Genomic DNA, 13,863 nt, shown 5'->3' with positions numbered 1-13,863 from the left:
GAAGGAAGGAAGGAAGGAAGGAAGGAAGGAAGGAAGGAAGGAAGGAAGGAAGGAAGGAAGGAAGGAAGGAAGGAAGGACAAAAGGAAGGACAAAAGGAAGGAAGGAAGAAAGAAAGAAAGAAAGAAAGAAAGAAAGAAAGAAAGAAAGAAAGAAAGAAAGAAAGAAAGAAAGAAAGAGAAAAAGATCGTTCATTCTCTCATTCATTCATTCATCTATCATGTCTACTATGTGCAAAGCACTATACTAGGTGCTGAGGGAGACACAAAGATAATTAATCATGGAGCTTATAAACTTTACAAAATTATGCTTTTTGGAGAAACCCTGTACGAATTAGCCCATTGTTAATGTATCCCTCTTTCCAAAGGAAAGGTTAAGAAAAAACACCGGCTATAATTTATAGGCTTCATAACACAATTAGATGACAATTTGCACAGGGGTATTGCCATCCAAGAAACACAAGGAATGCAGAGCACTTCAGGGAAAGGAATACTGGATGACAGAAGACCTCTGTTCTTCTAGTCCCAGCTGCCACACACCAACTAGACACATGGCCTATACCATGTAACAGGTAACTTAACCTCTCTAGGTTTGAATTTCCTTGCCTACAAAAGGAGGAGTTTGAATACAGTGAAATCTAAGATTCCTATCAATTCTAAAATTCTGTAGTTCAAACCTAATTGCTGTTCACTTCAAGATGTCAGTTTCTTAATGGCAGGTGTGTACTAGTCCAGCAGTGTTTCAGGCAAATTTTCCAGTAGAACAAGTTTTTTCAATAAGGGTGAGGGTAAATTAAAAAGAATGGGATATTTAAAGAAAATACAGACCACTGGAGAGAATATGTGTTTTTCTTTTGGTATACCCCTTACCTGGCCCGTCTCTAAATGCCTTTTCTCTTTTGCTTAATTAGTCCAGAAAAAAAGCCACATCAAAATCCCATTGCTAGTAAATATGTTGAAACCCAGCTCCAGGACTTTGTTAAAAGGTTGCATCAAAGAACAGTCCACTATAAGAAAAAGTTGGAAGAGGGTGATTTTTCTTCCCCTGAAACCAGTCCCAAAGCTGGTAAGTATTTTTCATCAAAGTAGAATGACAAAGGAAAATTTAGGCCAAATGTACCTTAAGAAATGTGTTAGAGATAGACCATAATTAGAATCTATGATCCCTAAGAGTAGAAATCATTCTTTCTCTAAGTGTTCTGCACCCTTTCCACCTACTTCCGAACCCCCAGTTCTTGGCATAGTACTAGGAACGTATAATGTCCTCAAAAAATATTTGTAGAGTTGAATTCTTATAATTATAAACAATACATGCTCAATTCTATTCAACAAATATTGATTATACAAAGACAAAAATAAAAGCACCTTTCCTCAAGGGATTATATTCTCACTGTGGAGGTGGGGGCAGGGAACAGAAATTCAAGCAAATACAAAGATATGCAAAGCAACAAATTAATTCAGAATAGAAATAGTGTCGATCACTAGGAGGTCAGAAAATGCCTTGTGTAGAAGGCAGCCCTTGAGCTGCTCTTTGAAAGAAGTTAAAAATTCTACACTGTTGGGGCAGCTAGGTGGCTCAGTGAATAGAGCACTGGCCCTGGAGTAAGGAGGATCTGAGCTCAAATCTGGCCTCAGACACGTAACATAAAAGCTAGCTGTGTGACCTTGGGCAAGTCACTTAACCCCAACTGCCCTCCAAAAAGAAAAAAATATTCTACACTGTCTCAGTGAGGAGGAAGCACATTCCCAAAAAGAGTGAACACTTAAAGGTACAGAGGTAGGAGTTGGAATGTCACATATAGGAAACAGTTAAAAGAACAGTTTGACTGGAACAGAGAAAGTGTGAAGAGGTGTGAACAGCTTTGAGTGACTAAGTCCTTTTGACTATGATAAATGTCCAAATTAACTACAAAGCATATATGAAGGAAGATGCTATCTACATCCAGAGGAAGAACTGATAAATAGAAGTATGTATTGAATGATTTTACATGCAGATATATATTTGTGTTTAATGGAAACCATCTCTAGGGGAATGGAGGTAGGGAGGGCAAAGAAAGGAAAAAAGAAAATTTAGATAACTATTATATATTTAAAAGGAATAGCAAGTTGTACATAATAGATTTGCAGTTTCAAATGCAATCATTTTTTTATTATACTCTTATAGAAATGTTTTTTTATTCCATAAATTAAGTATTAAATAAACTTTATAAAGAGAGAAAGAATGAAAGGAAAGTAGAAGGAAGCCAGATAGTGAAAAGACTTCAGATGTCCTACTGAGAAGTTTGTATTTTACCCTAGAACCAATAGGGAGCCTTTGGTGACTGGGTGATGGTAGATAAGGGGTATCACTGCTAGATCTGTGCTTTAGGAATATTAATTTCAAAGCTATGGGAAGTATTGGAGAAGGGAGAGATTAATCACATCTAACCTTTAAGAAATGTTTTTCTTCTTTCATGACACATTAAGCTGCCACTACAATTCCTCCTCCCCACCCAGAAGAAGATGAGGCTCAGGGAGAGCACTACTGTGACATGCTGTGTTGCAAATTCAGGAAAGTCCCATTGAAAGAATATCTGAAGAAGATGAAATTTTCAACCAGTATAGATTCACAAACAGGTAAACAGGCGGCATCTGCATTGAAAGTTGACTTTCCATAATTAATCGCTTAGCAAGCATTTATGAGGTGCCAGATACATTAGGCACTGAGGTTGCAAAGACAAAAATGAAAGTCTTTGCCTTCACAGAGCTTATATGCTATCACTAGACTGTGAGCTCCTCAAGAATAAGAGCTGTCTCTTGCCTTTCTTTGTACCTCTAGACTCAGCACATAGTAGGTGCTTAATAAATGTGTATAAACTATCAAGGGAAAAAATTTGTGCACACATAAAGGTATTTGAAACCTATACAAAAGATATATAATATAATTTGGGGGTGAGGAGGAGGTAATAGCCATTGTGGCTTGGGAGGAAATCAGGAAATTCCTCATTAAGAGGTCAAGACACAGCACGATCCACTAAGGACTTTTTGTTTCTGACCTTTCCTAACCTAAGAGTTTACCTTTCTCTAGGAAGCAAAATTTAACCTTCCTTTCTTCTTCCCATTTTTCCTTCCTTCCTTCCCTTCTTCCTTCCTTCTTTCCCTCCCTCCCTTTCTTTCCTCCCTTCTTCCTTTCCTTTCTTCCTCTTTCAAAATGGGGAACCATACACTTACATGTGGGTGCTCTGCCTAAAGGAATATAAATTTCTTGAAATAAAGCTCTGTTAAACCATGCTTTGATAAAGCCCATTTGGATCCAAATGGAGTTATTTGACTAAGCCATAAACCCAAATCACTCAGGTTCTCACTGATTGGCCAACAAGAAATCCCAGCCCAAGCTTCCATTGGTCATTGTTTGGGTTTTGATGGCTCAGAGTGAGTGTAAATAACAATTGTTTCTGTTCTGGCCAGAAACCCAGCTGATAACTGGCTGATAAGCAATCTTTCAGCTTTAAATCAATGAACCTATGATCTCATTATAGGGGCAGTATGATATAATGGATAGAAGATAAACTTCACAGTCAAAAGGAATTCAAGTTCTGACTCTGACATAGTAGCTGAGTGACTGTGGGAAAGTCACTTAAATACATAATTCCCCCAAACAACTCTTTTAAGACTAGTTAAGGGTATAAGGAGTTGCTATATGGGAATTCCTCTGACCAAAGAAATCATTAGTTAAGACTTCTCTCTCAAAAAAAGAAATTAGAAAAGGTCTCTTAAAAATTATTTACTCCAATCTTCTCATTTTACGGCTAAGGAATTGGGACCCAGAGACAGAAAGTGACTTACCCAAGGTCACCCAGGTAATAAGTAATAGTAATAGTAGTACCAAGACTTAAGGTCAAATCTTCTGGCAACAAATCTTATTACTCTTTCGCCTATATTTTGCCACTTCTTTATTGCATTAACATTGCCAATAATTCCTTAAAAATGAACCACTATTTTTTTTCTTCTTTAAGCTGATAAGGGGAGGTCAATAAGCTGAGGAGATATCGGGAGTACTAATGGACTACCTCTTCCCCAGTATCGGTCTCCTCCCCTTCAGACAGTCCCTACCAGCTCAGAGCTCTCCTGTAGTCTAGCAACAGAACAAGGAAATGAATACAGTCATGTCAATGAATGATTTATCCAGGGGCCATTCCTGGATTTCCCTTGATCTTACTATGGTAAATAACCACTTTAAAGGAGGTAGTAGGAAATAGAAGGGATGTTCTCCCACATTTGAAGGGAAAATAAGGCTATTTTGTGAAGTCTTTTTTTAAAAAAGCTCTCCTGATACATATGCATATACATCTGTATAGAATGTATATATATAATATATTATATATATATATGATATACATGAAGAATTGAGCTAAAAAGCTAATATATATTTATAATATCAATTAATTGTATTTCTGGGGTGGAAATCCCCTCCTATTCCAAACAGAAGAAAAAGATAACAATAAAGTTTATTTTATGACAATTGTATTATTCATTTAGTTTTGTTTTTCCTAGATGTCTCCTATGCCTTGTGGCTCTTGTTAGTCACCATTGCTTATAACTGGAACTGCTGGGTTCTTCCAATGCGCCTGACTTTTCCCTATCAAACACCAAGCAACATGAGATACTGGCTAGTAATTGACATCATCTGTGATATCATATACCTGAGTGACATGCTGATAATCCAGCCCCGACTGGAATTTTTAAAAGGAGGAGACAAAATAGTAAGTGGAAAATGGTAGGAAAATTCGCACTCATTGGGCCAATGTGTTGGCAAGCTATAGCCTGAGGTCCAAATCTGGTCCTGCCTATTTTTGTTTGCCTGTACAATAAAATTTTATTGAAAATGAAAAAAATATATTTATCCCTTCCACATCATGACTTTCCCCATCATGATTTCAATCTATTGTAAGTCAGCATAAGTAATTAAATGGAAATTTGGGGGGAGTTTTATGTAAGCTTCAAAGATGTGCAAAGGTCAGCAGATGACACAGAACCTATGACCAAAAACTTAACCCAAAGTTTACGATAAGGTACTGTAAACACCCCATAAAAGAAAAAGAAAAAAATTCAGACTTCTTCTCTGGTATGAAGAGAGTGACAAAAAATTATGTGGGGATTTTCCTGATTGAGGGGGTACCTGGGATAACTATATTTTCTTAGCTCACTATACAAATACAGACTGCAGTCAGGATTTGGTCCATGGGCAGAATTTGGCCCCCTGGCTATAGTTTGCCCACCCTTGCCTCGGATCATGGAGTAATCTATTTTTATTATTATTTTTATTTTATTATTATCCAAATAATCTTATTTGGTATGTGAGCATTCTGTTTATATGTAAAGCATTTGCCAAAAGGTAAAGGGCACCTATAAATGGCATTCTAGTCTCTCTGAACCCCCTATAAGAGAACTTTCATATGAAGTCAGGAGGGGCAAGACTTTGAAATCTCATAATTTTAGGACCATTTTAACTCAACAATAGGCAATGTGGCATAACAAGTCCACACTGAGGTAGAATCTATCCAATGTGTTCCTTCTGCTGCCTCCAGAGCATTAGTTAACTCACCAAAGATATCCCCAGAGCTCACTGACAGTTTGAAGAATGATGATGAGAGTGTACAAATAAGGAATAAACAAAAACAAACAAAAAAGAATGCTAATTTCAACCTCCATTAGATACGCAAGGGGGGGAAATCAATGTTTGACAAATGGAAAATGACAAAATCAGTAAGGAAAGGCTTTTATTTTCAATTTTCTAAGAGGCCTTTGCACACAATGGAGAGTTAGAGCCAAGAAAAATAACCTACAAAAACACACTCGGCAGGATCTATTTAAAATGCATTATCATGGGTTACTAATACACGGTAGAAACTGCTTGCTTTGTGTCACAAGACACGTAATTCTTTCTTTCATTTAAAATAATTCGAAGGCAAACAAGATCATAGAGGTTAAAGGATGGACTGAATTTCCTAAGCCATATATTTCGATTCATTCCTATTACAGAGGAAGAAACTGACACCCTAAAACAAGGGTTCTTAAACTGAAGTCTACAAACTTTTTAAAAGAAAATTCATAACCGTATTTCAGTATCATTGATTTCCTTTGTAATCCTATGTGTTTTATTTTATGCATTTAAAACCTTCTGAGAAACAGTTCCTAGGCTTCACCAGGCTATGTGGGGATCAAAAGGAGTACACAGCACAAAAAGGGTTAACAATGCTTGTCCTGAGTGATTAAATAACATGCCCAAGATCACACAAGCAGTAAATTGCAGAAGATGTTGTTCTTGACTGCTAGGAATATTGCTAGTATTCTGGTAAGAAGACCATTTAGGGCTAAGGTACAACCAGAACTTCTGTCTACATTTAGAGGCCCATGTAGTTCTTAGGTTCCGAGTTACATGCCACCAAACTGGCCAGGTATATAAGATGCAAGATTTTCCAAACATTTATCAGAAGAGCTTTTTTCTTCTTAACATCAGAGAAAATGACTAACAATAAAGTAATGATAGCTAACATTTAAATAGAGTTAATGTGCCAGGCACTGTGCTAAACCCTTTACGATTATCTCATTTAATCCTCATGATAACCCTGAGAAGTAAGTACTACTATTATCTCCATTTTAACAGATGAAGAAATTTTTCTTTAATTTTTTTTTTTTTGGCTTTTTGGAGGGCAGTTGGGGTTAAGTGACTTGCCCAAGGTCACACAGCTAGTTAAGTGTTAAGTGACTGAGGTTGTATTTGAACTCAGGTCCTCCTGACTCCAGGGTGGGTGCTCTATTCATTGCTCCACCTAGCTGCTGGAGATGAAGAAATTTGGATAAACTGAGATTAAAGTGACTTAGTCCAGGACATCACTATTAAAGAGACTTTGATCTAATGATCTGCAGGGTTGAAATTAATTTGGATGTATATATTTAAACTAGATTGTTCTTGGGAAAGATACATAAAATGCTCAGTACTAGTTCCTGTCAAAATGAATCCTACCAAGGAAACCTTAATTTCCTAATACCTTGATGACAGTAGGATAGAAGTTTTCTTTTAGTTTCTTCCACTTTCCTAATCTGGAAAATGGAGATGATAATACTTGCATTACCTACATTATAGGTTAACATGAAGATAAAATGAGGCAATACAGGTAAAGAGTTTTGGAAACATAAAATACTATACAAATATGGGTCATACATAGATGTGAGTAACTATTGTTGGATCAAGGATCCACTTCATTTAGATTGCTACACAAGTACTAAACTTGATTTTGTATTATCTTTCCAGCTATTAACATATTGTTTATTTATTTGAAGGAAAGAGAGGGAATTGTACAGGATTTCTGATTTCGTTGACCTCCCAGGAAGAAAATACCCTTTGCTAATGCAGATAGGAAACTGCTCTATAATCTATAGACTCAGAGAGCTGATTTGCCAGGGGTTGTGCAGCTAATAATTGCAATTTCTATTGTTCTTAACAACTTACAAAGGCTTTCCTCATAGCCTTCTCATAGGGTAGATAGTGCCTACCTTTTATAAGTTTAAAAAAAATACTAAGGCTCAGAAAAGCTAAGTGATTTGGTTAGGTTCATATACTTAGTGAATGGTGGCACCAAATGATGTTCTCAAATTTTTTAAAGTACTTTTTTTTTGCCAGTTCACATGTCACTCATGATGATGCTGAATTTTCATCTCATAATATAACATAAAAATTCACAAGGGATATTTTCAATTGAATTTAACCTATATATCCAATCTTATGGCCATAGACAATACAGTGAATCAAAGTCAAGGAAACAGTTTGCTGAATATGCTGTTATTGACCCAGAAAGTGAGCTCTTCGTTTTAACTTCTCCTCTCACTCAGCACTTCCCATATGTCTGCTTTCCATGGGGATAACTGATTTTGTTCAGATTTGGCACACTACTGAAGGGTACAAAGATACACTTTAAGTTTAATTTGTGGCTCAGTCAAAAGTATAACATTTTGACAGATTTCAATGAAATTTGGAGATTGGATAAAGGCTATGGAACTAAATGTCCTAAAGGAAAAACTATGGAGTCTGCTACCTTACAATAGGTATAACATAATTTTCCTAACATTTGTATGATACAAAATTAATCCGTTTACTTTCAAAAGTATTTTTAAATCTATATGCTTATGTTTGTGTTTATATAAACATATGTAGATATGTTTAGATGTATAGTATGATCATGCAATAGTATTATGCAATAATAGTAATAAATTCCCCAAAGAAGAAATAGTTTATGCTCTTAGCAATTAATTTTCTCATTTGTGATCCAGTCTACCAGATTCACTGATGGCTGTTTATAGTTTTGTACAACTTTTAGTTCAGTTCAACAAACATTAAGCATCTACATACATAGTCTGTGCTAGGAACTGTGGATACAAAGATAAAAAATGTACCAAGGCCTCATCCCAATCATTTTAAATTAAAGGAAGGCACTGGGAACCATCAGGGGATTTGTGTCTGTGATTTATAAATTAAATAACTATTCTAAATTAAATAACTAGTCTGACCCATGTCCATCGTTAGATTACTAGGGAGTCAGTAGACCTGGGCTCAGACCTTAGCTATGAAACTAGTAGCTCTATGACTTTGCACAAGTCACTTAACCTCTCATCCTCAGTTTCCTCATTTATAAAGTAAAGATGATGACTTTGCTCTGCCTACCTCACAGGATGGTTGGGAAGATCGAAGGCAGTATGTATTTGCAGGGCTTTGTAACCTACAGGGTGCTATATAAATAAATGCAAGTTATCCTTCAAATGATTGGAACCACTCTGGGGATCTGGACCAGGTTGGGAATACATTTAAATGCAAAAGTCAGCAAAAAGGAGGGCAGTGGTGAAGAAGACTTAGCACTTCTTGACTACCCTGTGATATCCAGAAGACAGGCTGAAAACCAGCACAGAGAAAGACTGTTGATCTTACCACAGACCAAGCACCTTAGAGTCCAGGAAATCATTGGAAGGAGGGGCTCTACTCTCTCTTCTTGAAGTTGCATATTAATCCCACCAGAACAAATGAGAGCCAGGAAACTGCTCCCACCCAGAAAAGGCCAGGCCAAGAAAGCAGAGAACCAAATAGAGTCCAGTATTATTATTAATCATTTGAGGCTATATAGTTTGAAATATGAATTCCTATGTTCTTAATATTGCATTTACATGTATATTTTAGAGAGAACCAAAGGAGTTGAAAGAGCACTACCGGAATTCTACAAAATTTAAGGTTAGTATCCTGCATAGTCGCTAAAAATCCAGACACTCTTTTCATGTTAAGTTTCTTAAAACAAAATCCCTTCTCTCTTAGAATTAATTCTACCCTTTTATAAAACGTATCACGTAGTTGAAAATGAATTGGCCACAGGCAGATATAAAATGTTTGCTCCTTACCAATTGCCCCATATTTTATTACATGGGTTAATATATATTAAGCAAAGTTACCTCATGCCTATATTTAAATCTAGAATCAAAAATGAATTTTTTAAGCATTTATTAAATGCCTACAATGCTGTGTGCTTTGTCTGACTCATAGCAGCATGTGAGTATAAAAGTCAGATAAATTTAGTTTCTACTCCCAGCTTTTTTTGTTTGTTTTTTTGTTTTGTTTTGCTTTTTGGAGGGCAATTGGGGTTAAGTAACTTGCCCAAAGTCACATGGCTAATAAGTGTGTTAAGTGTCTGAGATTGGATTTGAACTCCAGAACTGATGCTCTATTCACTGCACCACCTAGCCACCCCCCAGCTTCTTCTTGAGATTTGTTTTATCTAAGTAGAATGAAAGAGAAGAAACAGATAACATGGTTCTTCCCACCATCCCTCAAAAAAAAAGTTTTAAGCATGTGGCTCAATGGAAATAGTGGTCAATTTGGATTCTCAAGACCTGGGTTCAAATCCCAGTGATCTTACTTACTACTTGCGTATCTTTGGGCCAGTAACTTAATTTCTCTGAGCCTCAGTTTCCGTATCTGTAAAACAAAGGAACTGGACTGCATCAACTCTTGTTCTTTCCAGCCCTAAGTCTATGACCCCTTGAAAGCAGGGCTTAAGATCCTTGTTAGCCTTATTAGTTAGACATTGATTGAAATTCCTTTATAATTTATTTAGTTTCTACTTCCTAGTAGAAACCTGTCATTTCTGCTACCTACCTCATAGGGCTGTTGTGAGAATCAAATGAGACCATATTTGTAAATACTTAGCACAGTGCCTGGCAGATAGTAGGCTCTTAATAAATGCTTGTTTCCTTCCTTCCATCAGAGATACATATTCTCTATGAATGTCAAAAAGTTCATTCCAGATTCTTTCACAATTATTTTTTAATCTAAGTATGTGTGAAAGTACTTTGTTTATTTGTTCTACTCACTAAAACATATTCATATCTCGTTTGTAACCTGGGACATCAGTAATTTTACAAGGAGCAAAAAATTCAAGTCTATCTGTGGCCAACTTACATTTATGGCAAAGTGTAGACACTAATCCTGTTTTATGACCAAGTCTGCACACATCAAGTGAAACGGGGAACCAAAGTCTGGCAGGGCAGTGGAAATAGCTTTAGGCTATCGGGAATCCTAGATTCCTCCACTAGTTCTACAGGGTGATCTCAAATAAGTCAAGTCACAGTTCCAGATCACAATTCCCTGATTTTCAAAATGCGCGTGAGGCTGTCTCACCTCCTTCTCAAAATTACTATATGAACAGATAATATCTGTGGAAATGCTATTAAGGGGCAAAATAAGGAGTCTGGTTACATTACTGAATTGTTATGTCAGTAACTCATGTTAATAAATAACAAATAGTCTGATTAATTCAGACCAAAAATTCAATTTTTATTCCAAAGTTGCAATTCCCCAGATAATTGTCTTAATCTCCTATTTCATATTTGTGATCTTGAACAAAACTCTTCATTGTTCTGTAACTTAGCTTTACTATTTGTAAGATATCTATAAAAATACACATATGCTTTATAACTCAAAGTTATATGAGGATTAGTCCTCGTGTTATTCCAAATCGTCTTTCCTAGGCTACCACTCCCCTATAGGTATTGTCCAACTCTGTTAGACAGAAGTTGTTAGAACTTCTGTTAGAATGTAAGCTCTTTGAGAAGAAGAGCTATCTTTCTTTTGCATTTGTACCCATGGACTGTAACACAGTGCAATGACACACAGTAAATATTTGATGAATACTTTTTTCATTTATTCATTGATAGAGTTGTACAAAACCTTAGAGATTTCTATAGTTCAATGCCTTTGTTTTATAAAATAGATCAAATTGAGAGCTAAAAAGATGAAATTAATGGCCTGAAGTCACACAGCTAGTTAGTAACAGATGTGACTAGAACCCAGGTCTCCTGATTTCCCAGCCCAATGCTATTTTCATTGCACCATGCTGCAATCTTACTTTAAATGAATGAAAAAAAAATTTAAGTTCTTACTTAATGGCTAGCACTGTGCTAAGTCCCACAGATACAAAGAGAAAAAGTAATAGTCCCTGTTCTCAAGGAGCTCACACTCTATTTGGAGTAGATAATGCATGTAAGAGAAGTCAACTATATGGCAGATGGTAAAATCTGGAAGTTCGCAAGGTATAAGGGCTGAGTGGATGGCAAGACCAAGGGGTCCTTAGGATACATTAATAATGTCAGATGACAGTGCTGGGAGTCTGCAGGATGTAGAATCAGCCCACATTGTAAGACGCAGAGCACCTAAAGATGCAGTGGCAAGGTAGATGATAAAGATTTAGTCAAGGTCCTCCATCTCAATGAGGCGATGGATCTCATCTCATCCAAATCATGTGAATTTTCATGCCACTTTCCCACTTGCTGCCTTGATGTAAACTTGGTAGTAGATGGGTAAAGGAAAGGTAGAGGGAAGGCACTTCTGTGGTAGTCTACCCAGTCATACCATGGGGTTGGGGTGGGGAAAGACTGGAGTCAGAAAAAGAAGCAAAGGAAAGAAAAGGAAGAGGGTATACCCAATGGCAGGTCTTGCTTCTAGGTCACCCCATGGGGTCTGGGCTATGAGAGAGTCAGAAGAGGGGACAAAGGGAAGGTAAGTGGGGAGGGTGTCTCTGATAATAGAATAGCTAGGGGGGAGGGGAAAGGTCTAAGGTAAGGCATCACCACCAAGATAGCATGCAAGTGTTATATAATATTTTACAATTATCCATGGAAGAGGAAGAGTAATTAGAGCAGATAGACACTGAGAGGCATAATTGAAAGAGCAGTGATTTGGGATTCCAGAGACCTACCTTTGACTCCTAGCTCTACCACTTACTAGCTATGGGACTTTGCCCAAGTGACTTAGTATCTCTGCTTATTGAGCTATTGTGATGAATAAGTGACATAATGCATGTAACAGATTTTGAATAACCATTAAGTACCATACAAATGGTGACCAAAAGAAAAATCTGAAATGATCCCTTAGCTACTCAGCAGCTACTCCCTTCAGACCATCTATGAAAGCTGCTGAAGGCTTACAAAGGAGACTGACTTGAGTTTCATCCCTTCTTCCTTCCCTAATATGGACTCTGCTAAATGTGCTACCCAAACCAGTAAATTATCAGTCCAAAGGTAGATAATGGGAGAATGGAACATAAGTTTTAGATAATCCACAAGCCTCAGAATACTTAAAAATTTGGCTGCAGCATAAAAATACAGTGGAGGCAATGAATGTTCATTGGTTTCAAATAAAGCCAAGGCTAGGTTTGATTTTCATACCAAAAAGCTGCTTCCCAGCAGTATTTCAAAAATACCACTAGAAAGTACTTAAGCGTCAGCAGCTATGCTATAAATTAAGTGTATGGGATGACTCAAGTCTGTGCTGTTTAATGTGAGGGGGTGGGAAAAGAATTTCCCACAGGATTCAGTGACTGAGAAAGGATCAGGTTCATGGATGCTAATCCACAATAAATTTAAAGTGGACAGCATGTATGCAACATAATAGAGTTCTTGTTTTTGTGGTGATAATGTGGCTTTCTAAAGATTGCAAATATATGGAAAGTTCCTTTGAATAGAGGCCTACAGACAATTCTTGGTGATAGAACATCTTTTCTACACAGTGAATGTTGATTCCAGCCATGTTCATAAAGAGGTATAAACACAACATAATGATCAACTGTGCTCTTTCAACAGCTGGATCTCATGTCAATAATACCATTCGATGCTCTTTACTTCATTTTTGGGTTTAATCCAATATTCAGAACAAATAGGTTATTAAAGGTGAGTTATTTATAATTAATTCTTCTTTCTGAAATAGAGGAAACTTGGGAGCCACTTAAAGTTAGTCAGTTCATCAGATGTTTACTGGATGTAATTTAAGTGTTTTTAAATGATCATTTCATCATCATCATCATCACCGGTAACATTTCCATAGTGCTTACTGTGTGCCAGGTACTGTACTAAGTGCTTTACAATTATCACCTCACTAGATCCTTACAATAACCCTGGAAGATAAGTGCACAATTATCCTCATTTTACAGATGAGGAAACTGAGGCCGACAGAGGTTAAGTGACTTGCCCAGGGGCACACAGCTAGTAGGTGTCTAAGACTAGATTTGAAGGTCTTCCTGACTCTGTGCTCTATCTACTGCACCACCTGGAAGGGCTGCTGGATTTGGAGTCAGAAAGACCTGGATTAGTCTTTCCTCTGCCATATACTAGCTGTGATGGTGGGCAAATTACTTAACAAGGATGGATGGATGGATGGATGGATGGATGGATGGAAGGAAGGAATGAAGGAACAAAGGAAGGAGGAAAGGATGGAGGGAAGGAAGGAAGGAAGGAAGGAAGGAAGGAAGGAAGGAAGGAAGGAAGGAAGGAAGGAAGGAAGGAAGGAAGGAA

At 37.0% G+C, this 13,863-nt stretch overlaps 1 protein-coding gene across 1 annotated transcript in view; it reads left to right on the top strand.

The window, feature by feature from the left end:
* The first annotated feature begins 882 nt into the window (after positions 1-882).
* The window catches only part of CNGB3 (cyclic nucleotide gated channel subunit beta 3), a 103,826-nt gene continuing 90,845 nt past the window's right edge, over positions 883-13,863 (top strand). Inside the window, exons 1-5 of the mRNA XM_069103478.1 lie at positions 883-1,063; positions 2,464-2,613; positions 4,531-4,743; positions 9,210-9,256; positions 13,156-13,242. Of these exons, the coding sequence (XP_068959579.1) occupies positions 883-1,063; positions 2,464-2,613; positions 4,531-4,743; positions 9,210-9,256; positions 13,156-13,242 (678 nt within the window). The remainder of the gene's footprint in view (positions 1,064-2,463; positions 2,614-4,530; positions 4,744-9,209; positions 9,257-13,155; positions 13,243-13,863) is intronic.

The sequence above is a fragment of the Petaurus breviceps genome, unplaced genomic scaffold (genome assembly GCF_028583685.1).
Source record: "Petaurus breviceps papuanus isolate PSGF00001 unplaced genomic scaffold, PetGlider_PUasm1.0 582, whole genome shotgun sequence".
NCBI lineage: Eukaryota > Metazoa > Chordata > Mammalia > Diprotodontia > Petauridae > Petaurus > Petaurus breviceps.
The sequence above is the reverse complement of the archived record's forward strand: the minus strand, read 5'-3'. Positions and strand labels throughout refer to the sequence as shown.